This window comes from Mesoplodon bidens, assembly GCF_964165515.1.
Source record: "Mesoplodon bidens genome assembly, chromosome: 1".
In the NCBI taxonomy this organism is placed as follows: Eukaryota; Metazoa; Chordata; class Mammalia; order Artiodactyla; family Ziphiidae; genus Mesoplodon; species Mesoplodon bidens.
This window is the reverse complement of record NC_138176.1, coordinates 123,483,267-123,497,316: the sequence shown is the minus strand read 5'-3', so window position 1 is coordinate 123,497,316 and position 14,050 is coordinate 123,483,267. Positions and strand designations below refer to the sequence as shown.

Genomic DNA, 14,050 nt, shown 5'->3' with positions numbered 1-14,050 from the left:
ATTTCAAATAAGGAGCATTGTATTGGCCAGTACAATTATTAAGTACTAGCCAGTTGTATACTCCCAGCTCATATTTTCGTGGTGTTTGGAAATGAAGAGCAACTCTTATTTTTATCTTTCAAAAGAGAATTCCAATTAAATTCAAATATGACACTGTAAGGCAAAGTGTTGTCTATGGACTAGTGCAAGGCTGTGAATTGTTACTGTTTTGCTTTAAATACAAAATTGTCAGTAATTTCAGGTCTACTGAATCTAATAATAAAAGAAAGTTGGGGTTGTATTTCGTATGTTCTTGGGGTTTCGTTTCATTTTTCTAGTAGTTACTTTTTAATTTTATTTTGAAAAGTATTTGTCTATGACTTAATGGAAATTATTTAAAAAGAAAACAAAAAATCCCAAACTGGTCCTATACCACAGGTAGCTTGAGAAGCACTGTTAACTGAAGAAACTTGCTTGTTCCTAAAAACTAAAGTATGCCAGTACCATAAAACAAAATTTGAAGAATTTATTTTTGATATATATTAATACATGGCCTTTCAAGCCATTAACAATTACTTTAAATTACTAGGACTTAATGTGGTTCCATCTCTTAAGACTGCACCAATCTTAGATCCAAGAGATAAATATATATATTAAAAGGACAGAAAAATTTCAGAGCTCAACTGAATAACCTCTCTACCTCTGCTAGGTATATTCCACCATTCTAATTAATTTGTATATACTTTACTTCAAAATTGGTTTTATACAGAAGATAAAAAGTGAATATAAATGTTCAATAGGATGGGTTAGCTATAAAGGTTTCAGAGCCTCCCCCTACTCAAAAAACAAGAACAAAGTACCCTGAACAAATAGAATAAAGAATATGTTCTCTGGTCATTTGATAAGCTGGATGACAAGGCTACCATCCAAGATCCCTTGTAAAGAACCATGGCTATATATCCAAGAGAACTGAAATTACGTACTCAAACAAAGCCTTGTACACAAATGTTTATAGCAGCATTATTCGTAATACTAAAAAGCTGGAAACAATGCAGATGTATGTCAGTGGATAAATGGAGAAACAAAATGTTCTATATGCATACAGTTTTACTCAGCCATAAAAAGGAATGAAATAATGATACATGATATAATGTGGATGTATCTTGAAAACATTATCCTAGGTAGAAAGAAGCCAGACACAAAAGGTCACATATTATATGATTCAGTTTATATGAAATACCCAGAATCCATACAAACAAAGCAGATAGGTGGTTGCTAGGGGCTGGGGGGCAGGGGCAGTGTGACAAGTAACTGCTTAACGGGTATGTTGTTTTATTTTGGAGTGATGAAAAATCTTTCGGAAGTAGATAGAAGTAGTGTTTGCACAAGATTGTCAATGTACTGAATGCCACCAATTGTTCACTATGAAATGGTTAGTTTTGTTACCTGAATGTCACCTCAATTAAAAAAAGAACCACAGCGACTGATGTGCAGTTCTCAGTGTTGACTGCTTACCCCTGTTGATTAACCACTCATAAGCTATGCTTTTGCTATTCTCTGAAAATTCCCTTCATCACAAATAGTAAACTTATGCCAGGATTTATAGGTGGGGAAGCTCATTTACCATTGAACATTATGGATAAAATTGGGAGGGAGAACTTACAGAAATGTGTAAATAAATGAATGAATAATAAAGAAAGGAAGAAAAATTTAAAAATTAGTGAAATTTAAAAAAAACACTTAAGGGGGCTTCCCTGGTGGCGCAGTGGTTGAGAGTCCGCCTGCCGATGCAGGGGACACGGGTTCGTGCCCCGGTTCGGGAAGATCCCACATGCTGTGGAGCGGCTGGGCCCGTGAGCCATGGCCGCTGAGCCTGGCGTCCGGAGCCTGTGCTCCACAGGGGGAGAGGCCACAACAGTGAGAGGCCCACATACAGCCAAAAAAAAAAAAACACTTAAGGAATGGGGAAGAGGAAAGTAAAAGAGGAAAGAAACATTGATGACTGAAGAGGAAATCATTACAAATATAGTATGATTCAAGAAGAAAAAAGGTTGTAATTGTCAGTAGTCATGAGGTATCTATGTAATTAAATCAATTAGAAAGGGACAAAACAACTATGAAGGAAGAAAAAAGGTTTTGGGACCAGAGAGATATTCTTGGTGTACCTATCAATTTACAAGACTAAAAAACAGACAATTTCCCAACCTCTTATTTTACTGGGACTTAAAGTCTAAATGAATAAGAGATCCAGTTACTCATTTGGGGATCATATTTATTTAAATGCCAAGTGACAGCAAACTATTTTTGAAACTCCACTTTGCAATTGTATTCAAAATTAGTTTTAAAAAAGACTAACTTTATTACATTTATATCACATTTTTAACCCAAAACGTTATTCCAGCTGTTTCTAAAATAATGGCAGTTTTTCTAGTACTGTATATGATGGATACATTCAACTAGAATTGATCACTCACGAAACTATACTTACATATTCCTTCACATTTTTTGTTTTCACAGCTTTGTATGAATAATATGCAGGATAAAGCATTCCAAACACCAACCTAAAAGTAAAAAGTACAAGAGGACTAATCAAACATAATAATGCTTTTAACAGCTCATGAAAATTTCACCTAATAGAAAAGTAGAAAGTACATGGAGAACACATGACAGTGTAAATGTGTATGAAAACTCTGTGTATAAATCCACTCAGAAAAGCAAACTAAAAATACAATTTTTGTTAAACAAAAAGATGGTTTCAATATTCTAGGTAGTTTCATGGGAAGAAAAGATTTATTTTTAAAAACTGCCATTTAAAATCTTTTTTACTAATTACAAAAAATATTCTGTAGATACTTGAACATTTGGAAAATGTACAAAATTGCCAGAAGAATAAAATTTGCCCCAGTGCTACCAGTCAGAAATAACCACAGGCAACACTTTACTGTATGCAAATCCTACTTTTTATCCATGTGTAGTATACCTAAAACATAACATGCATGCACACACACACATAATTTGGGATAATGGAAAAAGTGGCCCTTCACTGCATTGGTTTGAGACGCACTGATGTCTAATTATGACAGTGCTGTGAAATAATACTTGATACATTTATTACAATATATCTTAAATTAAAAAATTTTTAATTGGAGTACAGTTGATTTACAATGTTGTGTTAACTTCAGGTGTACAGCGAAGTGAATCAGTTATACATATATCCACTCTTTTTTAGATTCTTTTCCCATAGAGGTCATTTCAGAGTATTGAGTAGAATTCCCTGTGCTATACACTAGGTCCTTATTAGTTATCCATTTTATATATAGTAGTGTGTATATGTCATTCCCAATCTCTCATTTTATTCCTCCCCCCTTACCCCCTGGTAACCATAAGTTTGTTTTCTACATTTGTAACTCTCTTTCTGTTTTGTAGATAAGTTCATTTGTACTTTTTTTTTAGATTCCACATGTACGTGATATCACATGATATTTGGCTTTCTCTGTCTGACTTACTTTACTCAGTATGACAATCTCTAGGTCCATCCATGTTGCTGCAAATGGCATTATTTCTTTCTTTTTTATGGCTCAGTAATATTCCATTATGTTTATATATCTATATATCTATATATCTATATACACATACACCACATCTCTATCCATTCTAAAGTAACTCTTAAAGCATTTATAAAATGACAATCACTAATAGGACTTAATTTAATGCTCTCTGTTACAATTATTTCACCAAATTCCAGATCCAAGAGGGTGTGTGTGTGTGTGTCAGATACAGAAATGGCATGACACAGTATATATGGTTTACAATTGGCATTTTCACATAACATCATGGAATTTTCTGTCTTCAAATATTAGTCTACAGTATTAATACCTTCATTACATTCCACATTGAGATTCACATAATTTACTTAAACAGTCCCATATTTATAGGCTTTTGGTTAATTTCCAGATTTTTGCTATTGCACATAATACTGTGAAAAACATTTCTATGCACACTGATATACACTTCCTGGTTGTGATATTGCTGCTTCAAAGAGTACACAAATTTCTACTTATTACCAAAAATGCCCTCCAGAGAAGTTGTTCCACTTTGCATTCCTATACATTGCCAATCGTGTGTATCATCATTTAAAAAAAGTTTGCCAGCTAAACAGGAGAAAAATAATCGCCTTATGTGTTCTAATGTGCATTTCTGAGCACTATAAGTATGAGTTTTTCTCAAGTGTTCACTGGTTTTTTGATACATGAGTGTATGATATTCTGTTGTCTACTTTTCTTTCTTTAATCTATTTTTAAAAAGAGTATTTTAGCATAGTTTTATTTTTACAGAAAAGTTGGGAAGATGGTATAGATAATTCCCAATACCCTACACTGAGTTACTCCAATCAATAACATCTTGCATCAGTATGGTACATTTATCATAATTAATAAATCATTAACTAAAGTCCAAACTTTATTCAGATGTCTTTAGTTTTTACCTAGCATCCTTTTTCTGTCCCAGGATCCCAATCCAGGGTAGCATATTATATTTAGTTGTCTTGCCTCCTTAGGTCCTCTTGGCTGTAAGTTTCTCAGACTTTGCTTGGGAAATGATCTTGATGGTTTTTTTATACCATGTGTTTTGTTTTGTTTTAATTAATTAATTAGGTTGCTCTGGGCTTTAGTTGCAGCTTACAGGCTCCTTAGTTGCAGCAGATGGGCTCCTTTTAGTTGGGGCTCGCTGGCTCCTTAGTTGTGGCATGCAAACTTTTAGTTGAGGTGTGCGTGTGGGATCTAGTTTCCCAACCAGGGATCGAACCCGGGCCCGCTGCATTGGGAGTGCAGAGTCTTAACCGCTGTGTCATCAGGGAAGTCCCTGATGTTGACAGTTTTGAGGAATATGGGACAACTATGCTGTAGGAGGCCACTCGACTGGCATTTGTCTGATGTTTTTCTCATGATTAGACTGAGGTGTGGGTTTGGGGGAGGAAGATCATGGAGGCTAAGTTCCATCTCATCATATTAAGGGCACATACTATTAGTATGGCTTATCACTGTTGATGTTAACCTTGACCACCAGGCTGAGGTAGTGTGTGTTAGATTTGGTAACTTTAAGGTTACTCCCACCACCTCCATGCTGTAGTCTTTGGAAGGAAGTCACTATGCACAGGCCATGCTTGAGTGGGGAGTTGCCCTCTACCTCCTTGAGAGTGGAGTAGCTATATAAATTATTTGGAATTCTTCTGCACGGGAGATTTGTCTATTCTTCCCCAGTTATTTATTTATTCAATAATGTATTTATGTCAATATGGACTCGTAGGTTTATTTTACACTTTGGATTTTAATCCAATAATACTTTATTTTGTTGCTCAAAAGCTTTGAACATTGGGACATCTTTCGGTTAGTTCCTGTGTCCCTCTGACATACCTCCATAATTGTGAGGGATTTTTTCTTTTTTTTTTTTTAGCAATTTGTTACTTTCTAGCACTACACATAATGCGCCAGGCTCATACTGTGTACTTCCGGTCGCATTCCTAGAATCAGCCACTCCTCCAAGCAGCCTCGGTTCCTTTTATTGGATGATGGTATTTAAGACCCGGATCTGGGTGCTAGGTGTGCTCACTGTTACTACAGTGTTGTTGATTTGAGGCCGTTCTTTGTCTGTTTTGTATGTTAGCCAATATTTTTCTAGGTTATTGTTATCTTTCAATTTTGTTTATGAAGTTTGCTGAAATACATACTGTATTATGTTTGCTAGGGCTGTCATAATGAAATATCACAATCTGGATGCTTTAAACAACAGATACTTATTTTCTCATAGTTCTGGAGGCTGGAAGTCCAAGATCAAGGTGTTGGCAAATTTGGTTTCTTCCTGAGGCCTTCCTCCTTGGATTGCAGATGGTCACATTCTCACTGTGTCCTCACGTGGTCATACCTTGGTCCATGTGTGTGTCCTAATCTCTTCTTCTTGTAAGAACACCAATCACATTGGATTCAGGCCCACCCTAAATACCTCATTTTAATTTAATTGCCTCTTTAAAGATCTTATCTCCAAATACAGTCACATTCTGAGATATTGCGGGTTAGGACTTCAACATACAAGTTTTGCGAGGGGGACATAATTCAGCCCTTAACACATACTGTATATTTAAGAACTTTTACATTAAATAAATGTTTCCATTTATTAAATAAGCATTCTTACACTGAGAGCAAGTAAATATTTATATCTCTATATAAGAGATAAAGAGAGATTTTTTAGTTTACTTACAGATTATTTGGGGGAGGGGGAGGGGCTATAAATCCCTCGTGACTTTCTTATCCTTCACAAAGCTGAACCCTGGGTTTGGGGCTCATGTAACCAGGTTAGAGGAACACCAAGTCTTCTTTTGTTGGGGGTTTTATCCTCACCACCTGGAAGTCACTTGATTAACATTCTCTGCCTTACCTAACGATACTACCCTGTGAATGCTCTTTCACCAGAAGCCAATACCCAGACTCTGGATATGAGATTTTTAGCTGTGCCACAGAGCCTAGGGCTTTTCAGTTTAACACAGGCACCCCACAAGGCACAGAGGCTTTCCACCTTAGTGACTTTTAAGAAAGTGATTTACCTTAGGACCTGAGGTGTAAACAAGAATACAACTCTCAGGTCTGCTATGTGTTCATCCTCACTGCAGACCTAAGGTATAATCCCAAAGTTAGCCACCACAGTTATAGTTTACATATTCAAGTTAGCCATTTCCATCCACTTCGTATTTCCCTTGAGAATTTGGACACAATCAACATATTATCTTCCATATTCCCATGCAATCAAGTACCGCTGGATTTAAATTCAACATGAGATTCTCCATCACTCTCAGTGTATGGATCTTTGATGCCTCCTTCCCCTGCTACATCGTCCATCCAATCTGTAACTCAGTCCTGTTGGTTCTTCCTTGGTGAGCATCCACACATCCATCCTCTTTTATTTTCAAATCAGTGGCCAATGATACATTTAGGCTCTTGCCATCTCATCTGACTTACTGAATGGTTTCCCAACTCAGCCTCTGGTTCCAATGTCAGATCAATCTTCCTAATATTGATCTACTCTACTACCTAATATCTACTCTACCTTCCTAATATTGAGCTGCTCTACTACCTTGCTTAAAGACTTCAGTAGCTGGCCTCTTCACCCCTTTGCCAACAAGCCCATGGAGGGGTTCATCAGGATGTATTTTGAAAACCACTGCCTTATATAAACCGTCTGTTTCAACATGGTTTCCTCAATATGCCTCCTGTATGATATTTCTACTTCAGTCCTGCAGTGTGTGCTTTTGCCTGCAATGCCTCCTTCCCTCTTTATCCTCCCTCCTCTTCTTCCATTTTTTCTTACTTAATTAATTCACTTTTTTCCTTCAAGATCCCACCCTCCTCCATAGACTTCTAAATTACTTTTATTGTGAATTGTAGAATTTGTCAGGATTAGTCATTTTGTCTTTAGCATATTCTGTTTTATTTTTTTTTAATACTTATTTATTTATTTTTGGCTGCGTTGGGTCTTCGTTGCTGCACACGGGCTTTCTCTAGTTGCAGCAAGCGGGGGCTACTCTTCGTTGTGGTGCATGGACCTCTCATTGCAGTGGCTTCTCTTGTTGCAGAGCACGGGCTCTAGGCACGTGGGCTTCAGTAGTTGTGGCACGCGGGTTCAGTAGCTGTGGCATGCGGGTTCAGTAGTTGTGGCTTGCTGGCTCTAAAGCGCAGGCTCAGAGGTTGTGGCACACGGGCTTAGCTGCTCCATGGCATGAGGGATCTTCCTGGACCAGGGCTCAAACCCATGTCCCCTGCATTGGCAGGCGGACTCTTAACCACTGTGCTACCGGGGAAGTCCCTAGCATACTCTATTTTAGATCATTTGAATTTTTAATGTATATATAACTGACTTCCAAAATAGATAATTTTCTCACATATAGTAAGGTTTGGTGCTAGTTGATGCTATACATACAGGTGTTTTGCTTTTATTTTTTTAACCTCTGTATTGAATAGAAACAGTCAAATGAACAAACACAACGTCCCTAACACCTAACTTTTGTTAAGAGTAGAAAACAATAATGTATTTCATTTGGAACGCTGGAAAGATTAAATGTCTTCGTGAATAGTGGGACAATTTTTAAGGACCACCACTGTTAATATTATAATTTATTATGGCTCCAACGTGAATATTACTGGATAATTTATTACTAACATCTGTAATATTTTCTAGGTTATTTTGGGGTTCATTTTCTTTAATATTGGCTTCTACTGGAGATGTTTGCAACCTGGGAGGTCAGGCATAAAGCCAAAGCATGAGCACACACTGTATAAAATCAAATAAAGTTTATTTTAGAAGGCCACCTACAAGATAAACTTACGGTTTATAAAGGGAGTATTTTCTACAAATAAAATTGACCTATAAATTTGAATATCATTTCAGTTATAGAGGTAGGAAGAAATAGCTACTCATTTACTCTTAGTCTTATTTCTGCCTACAGATGGGAGAACTTTGCCAAAATACTCATAATAGCCTTCCCTCTCACTAAGGTAAAGTTGCCTATACAAACACTGGCTGTATTGAAAAACACTATTTAAAAAAGGAAATAAAATTTATGGGAATGCAGTAGTGAAGACGGTTCTTATATCATTTTTCATATATGGAAAATACTTGAAGTACCTATTTTCTGGACAGACGGTACGACACAACCCATCCTTCACCAAAATTGTTTTAGAGAATTATATCATGTTCAAAGGCAAGTCTAAGAAGCAACGAGTAAAAGTGCTTTCAATACTAGAATTAATGTCATTAAAGCATAAAAGTTAAACATCATTTCATAAAAAATTGATTAAAGCTTCTTCTGATTAAGATCTTAAAAAGAACTTATTGTAGAATTTTTGTAAGAGATAGAAAAGTATAAAAAAGACAATAAAAATCACAAGTAATTCCATTATTGAATAAACCATCTTTCTTTTTGGTAAAGATTATTCCAAATATATATTTATGTATATTTGGTATAATTTTTATCAAACCTTTCACAAGTCTGATATCACTCAAATTCTTTGAAAACCTTAAAAATGCATCAATAATAGTTAAATAACAACACTGATCAAGAAGTAATTTACATTTAAACAAATTACAAAGCACTAATTCCAAGGATTTAAACTTCCTTTTTTATCTATTATTCTTGTCATTCTTTTATTAAAAAACATTATGAAAAATGAAGTTATACACAAATAGTATAGTATTAATAAAATAAATCCCCCTATCCCTATCACATAGTTTTAAGAATCTTTAACAGTGATCCAGTCTTAGCATTTTGGTATTATCTTTTCAAGTTTTTTCTATAATCTTTTAAAAACATTAGTTTAAGACATAACATTTTAAAGACTATTTTAAAAACATGTTCTAATAAATATGTTATAAAATACTAAAAACAATCAATTGACATCTGAGAGCATATAGATTTTTGTCCTGCCCTTCTACTAAATGTTATTATGAACATTTTCTTATATCTTTAAATATTCTTTAAGAACATCATTTAACAACTATAAAGTATAATATTCCTTCACATGAATGAAAATCATATGTTCCTGTATGTGTACTATTTTAATTAATGCTATGATGAACAATCTTCCTCTGATTACTAATAACAGAAATTATTTATCAACATTTTATACTAAGCAGGATGTTAAGCACTTTCTGTATATGACTTCATTTAATTCTCACAATAACACCTAGAGATATGTGCTATTTTCATACCTATTTTACCAATGAAAAGACTGAGCCTTGGGGCTTCTCTGGTGGCGCAGTGGTTAAGAATCCGCCTGCCAACACTGGGGACACTGGTTCGGGCCCTGGTCCAGGAGGATCCCACATGCCGCGGAGCAACTGGGCCCATGCACCACAACTGCTGAGCCTGCGCTCTGGAGCCCGCGAGCCACAACTACTGCGCCCGTGTGCCACAACTACTGCGCCCGTGTGCCACAACTACTGCGCCCGTGTGCCACAACTACTGAAGCCTGCGCGCCTGGAGCCCGGGCTCCACAGCGGGAGGGGCCACCACGATAAGAGGCCCGCGCACCGCAGTGAAGAGTGGCCTCCGCTCGCCGCAACTAGAGAGGGCCCGCGCGCAGCAGTGAAGACCCAACGCAGCCAAAAATAAATAAATAAAAAATAAATAAATACATAAAAAAAAAAGACTGAGCCTTACAGAAGTTAAGAAATTAATCCGGTGTCCATACAGCTTATAACTTTATTGGCTAGATTCAAAGCCGGGCACTCTCACTCCAAAATCCACACTTAAAAATCACTATTTCCCAATGACATTATCCTAGGAGGGGAATAGCTAAGTCAAATGGGCTGAGATTTTGAAGATCTTTTTTTTTTTTTTTTTTTTTTTTATGCGCCAGGTCTTAGTTGCAGCACATAGGACATTGTGGCATGCGGGATCTTTAGTTGTGGCATGTGGGATCTAGTTCCCTGACCAGGGATCGAACCTGGGCCCCCTGCATTGGGAGCACAGAGTCCCAGCCACTGGGCCACCAAGGAAATCCCCAGCGCTTTTATTTATTTATTTATTTATTTATTGTTGTACGCGGGCCTCTCACTGTTGTGGCCTCTCCCATTGCGGAGCACAGGCTCCGGACGCGCAGGCTCAGCGGCCATGGCTCACGGGGCCCAGCCGCTCCGCGGCACGTGGGATCCTCCCGGACCGGGGCACGAACCCGTGTCCCCTGCATCGGCAGGCGGACTCTCAACCACTGCGCCACCAAGGAAGCCCCGAAGATCTTTGATATATATTGCCAAACTGCTCTTCAGAAAAGTAACATCACCTTATATTCTTACAAGGAAGGTATAAAATACCCATTTAAGGACTATTTTCTTTAATAAGATAAAAAAAAAGTCAAACAGGTGAAATAGAGTAGGAGAGTCAGTAGGCATTTTTTCCAACAGATGAACTGTGTTTTTAAGGTAATATGTGGATTAGAACAATCATGCAGTGTATAAATTGCTATGAAGAGAGAAAAACATCCCAAAATATTATAGTTAATGATATTAACATTTAATTTCAGAACTATTTTAATTCCCCCTAAATTATCTTTAGATTACAAGTTCCTGCTCTAATAATAGAAAAGAATTTACATTGTAGTTTGTTAAAAGGAAGCATTACAAACAGCTTATTGCTGATAATAAACTATATAATGCTAATACGTAACGTGACCATGCTCATTGGCGCCTGGTGTTACTCATTCAGCAAATTCTCCTCATTCCACTGCATTCAGAATCATGCTCCAAAACAAAAAAAAAGTTAATTATGGTGTTCTATTACATTAAAGGACAAACTCAATGAGACGAGAGATTAACTAAAATGGGATAACTAATATTAAAGAAACAAAGCATAGGATGAAAAGTCAGAATGATGAAAGACAGACGTACCAGATTCGTTAGGATTAGTCACAATGAACATAGATACCATGTACACTCTCAAAGAGCAACGTAAAATACAATACTCTCCAGGCCCTCATCAAAGAGTATAAACAAACTCAACCTGTCTGTAATCCAGTTTACACTAAAGACCGATACCAGTGAAATGTACATAAAATAGCCTGGCGTAAGGATGGCAAACATGCAGAGGTTTCTTTCTCTGCTACCCATTCCTGTGACCAAGAGAGAAATTGCTAGTCATTCACTGCAATCTTTTCTGCTGACCCTGGTCTCCGAATCCTTGTCAACACAGCACCAACATAAGCTCACAACAAAGGACGGAAGCTAAGTGGACTTATTTGCCTTTTTTTTTTTTTTTTACCATCCTTGTTCTAAACCTTTATTTCTGTAGGCAGTGTCACTCTAAATTTGGATCAAGCTCGACTACCAGATTATATTCCTAAACATGATACCTATCTTCTTTGGGGGAAAATTCACTTTAACTGAGTTGTTTTTTAATATTACATTCTTGTTTTTTCTTGAAGTATATTATAAGAAACTGCCACATGAAACCCATGGCTATAAATACTAGGGGAATAGTATTAAGGGCATTGTCTATTATATTGGTATCCCTATATATGAAATTTCATGTGTGAGATTTACTTTGGAATTCAGTACAATGCAATGCTTAGCTTTCTTTGAGAAAATGATGCCCTTCCTTCTGATAAGAATTATATTATTCCTTCCCCCTGCCCGCCCCCACTAATTGCCAGGAAGCTCATAGGCAAAATCTGTTGTTCAATATGATGGGCCTTAAGTTTGGCATATTTATATAGTACTTGTATTCACCAGATTTTTATTTTATACTTTGATTGCTGTTTTTTCCTAGTCTTAATTCTCTTATTTTTCTTTACATTCTAACATACACATTTGGCAAATGATTTCTCAAATAATTTGAAAGAACGTAACAGAGCATAAACAAATAGTTAAAATGCACTGGGCACTGCAATTAAGCACAGAATTCAGCTCTACGGTGCCAGAGAACCAAGAAACGCATTTTTTTAGTGTAGGTAGCTGTGACTGAGAACCACTGTTGGTTCCCCAGGTTAGCCACACATGAAAATATTTTGGAGAGCTTCTTTTTAAATACTGTTTTTGTTGTTGTTGCTTAAAACTTTTAACATAGGTAATCTAAAAAATAGAATAAAGTAGAAAATGCAAAGTAAAAGTCTTCTCCCATTTTGAAAAAATCTATTTCCCCACAGAAGCACAGAAACAATTTCTTGTATATCTTACAATCAACTAATTTAAATATATAAAACACATTAATAGCAAAACAGTAAATACTCAAACTCTACATTTCCTAATTATTTTATTCCTAACTACTTTGACTACATTTTGCTATGCTCTTGAAGTTATTTACACTTATTCTATCTGTATGGTGGAAATACTAAGTATTCTGTGTGTGTCTCCTCCCAGCTCCACCATTTGGTGACATCACACTGGTAGCTTGAAATAGGCTATTATTGTAGGGAGTATTTACATCATGGAAATTAGCAAATGATATGAATCAGTCCCTTTGCCCCAGTTATTAAGCATTCCCAGCACACCACTGCCTATATGTGTTTTAGCCAAGGGAAACTATAGTATGTTTCTATTAGGAGAACAACGAAATACTATATGTAGAAAGAATTCACAGAATTTAGTGAAATCAAAAAGGCCGGCTATTCTAGCAATCAAGTTTATAAAAGGCTTCATGCAAGATGAAGAGAAAGAGGGCAAACTTTTTTGCCCTTTATCATAATTAAATTCTGTTTGAAGATTAGGTCTCTAAAATTATCACAGACTCTGGTGAATTTTTAAAATAAAAGCAGAATCTTAAATATTAGGGAATTGGACTTCCCTGGTGGTGCAGTTGTTAAGAGTCCATCTGCCAATGCAAGGGACACGGGTTCGAGCCCTGGTCCGGGAAGATCCTACATCCCGGGGAGCAACTAACCCCATGCCCCACAACTACTGAGCCTGTGCTCTAGAGCCTGCGAGCCACAACTACTGAGCCCACATGCCACAACTACTGAAGACTGCACGTCTAGAGCCCGTGCTCCACAACAGGAGAAGCCACCACAATGAGAAGCCCACACACCTCAAAGAAGAGTAGCCCCTGCTCTCCGCAACTAGAGAAAGCCTGCGCGCAGCAACGAAGACCCAGCACAGCCAAAAAATAAATAAATAAATAAAATATTAGGGAGTCGTAGAAATCCTATTGTATAACAGTAGTTTTCTGAATTTTTTCAAAGCAGTATTTTCCCCCCAGAGGAAATCTTTCTTAGGGTCATCAAAAAATAAGAGATGAATGCAAATAAATAATAGACAAATGCAATTAAGTTGTCCTTAGAGAATTTAGCTTCGATGATTGTAGAATCCTCTGTGGAATCCTAAACCCTTGAGAACTACTTGAAAAGCATCCTCTATAAATGGTTTAGAAGCTTGCAAATCTGTCTGTATATAGGAATCAACTGGGAATGAGAATCTTTGGAAGTGGGGCCCAAGAATTTGAATTTCTGAATTCTGCATCTTCAACAAACTAAGGTGTGACAACATTAGGTTACTTTAGTCTTGGATTAAAACTGATTAAGCAAATGTTGTCCCTATG

The 14,050-nt window shown here is 36.8% G+C and overlaps 1 protein-coding gene across 2 annotated transcripts in view; it reads right to left on the bottom strand.

Annotated features, from left to right (window-relative positions):
• Nucleotides 1-14,050, bottom strand: part of REEP3 (receptor accessory protein 3) — a 91,682-nt gene that overhangs the window by 45,056 nt on the left and 32,576 nt on the right. For both annotated transcript variants that reach the window (XM_081234741.1, XM_081234742.1), the window contains exon 2: nucleotides 2,468-2,540. In XM_081234741.1, coding sequence (XP_081090867.1) covers nucleotides 2,468-2,540 — 73 coding nt within the window. The remainder of the gene's footprint in view (nucleotides 1-2,467; nucleotides 2,541-14,050) is intronic.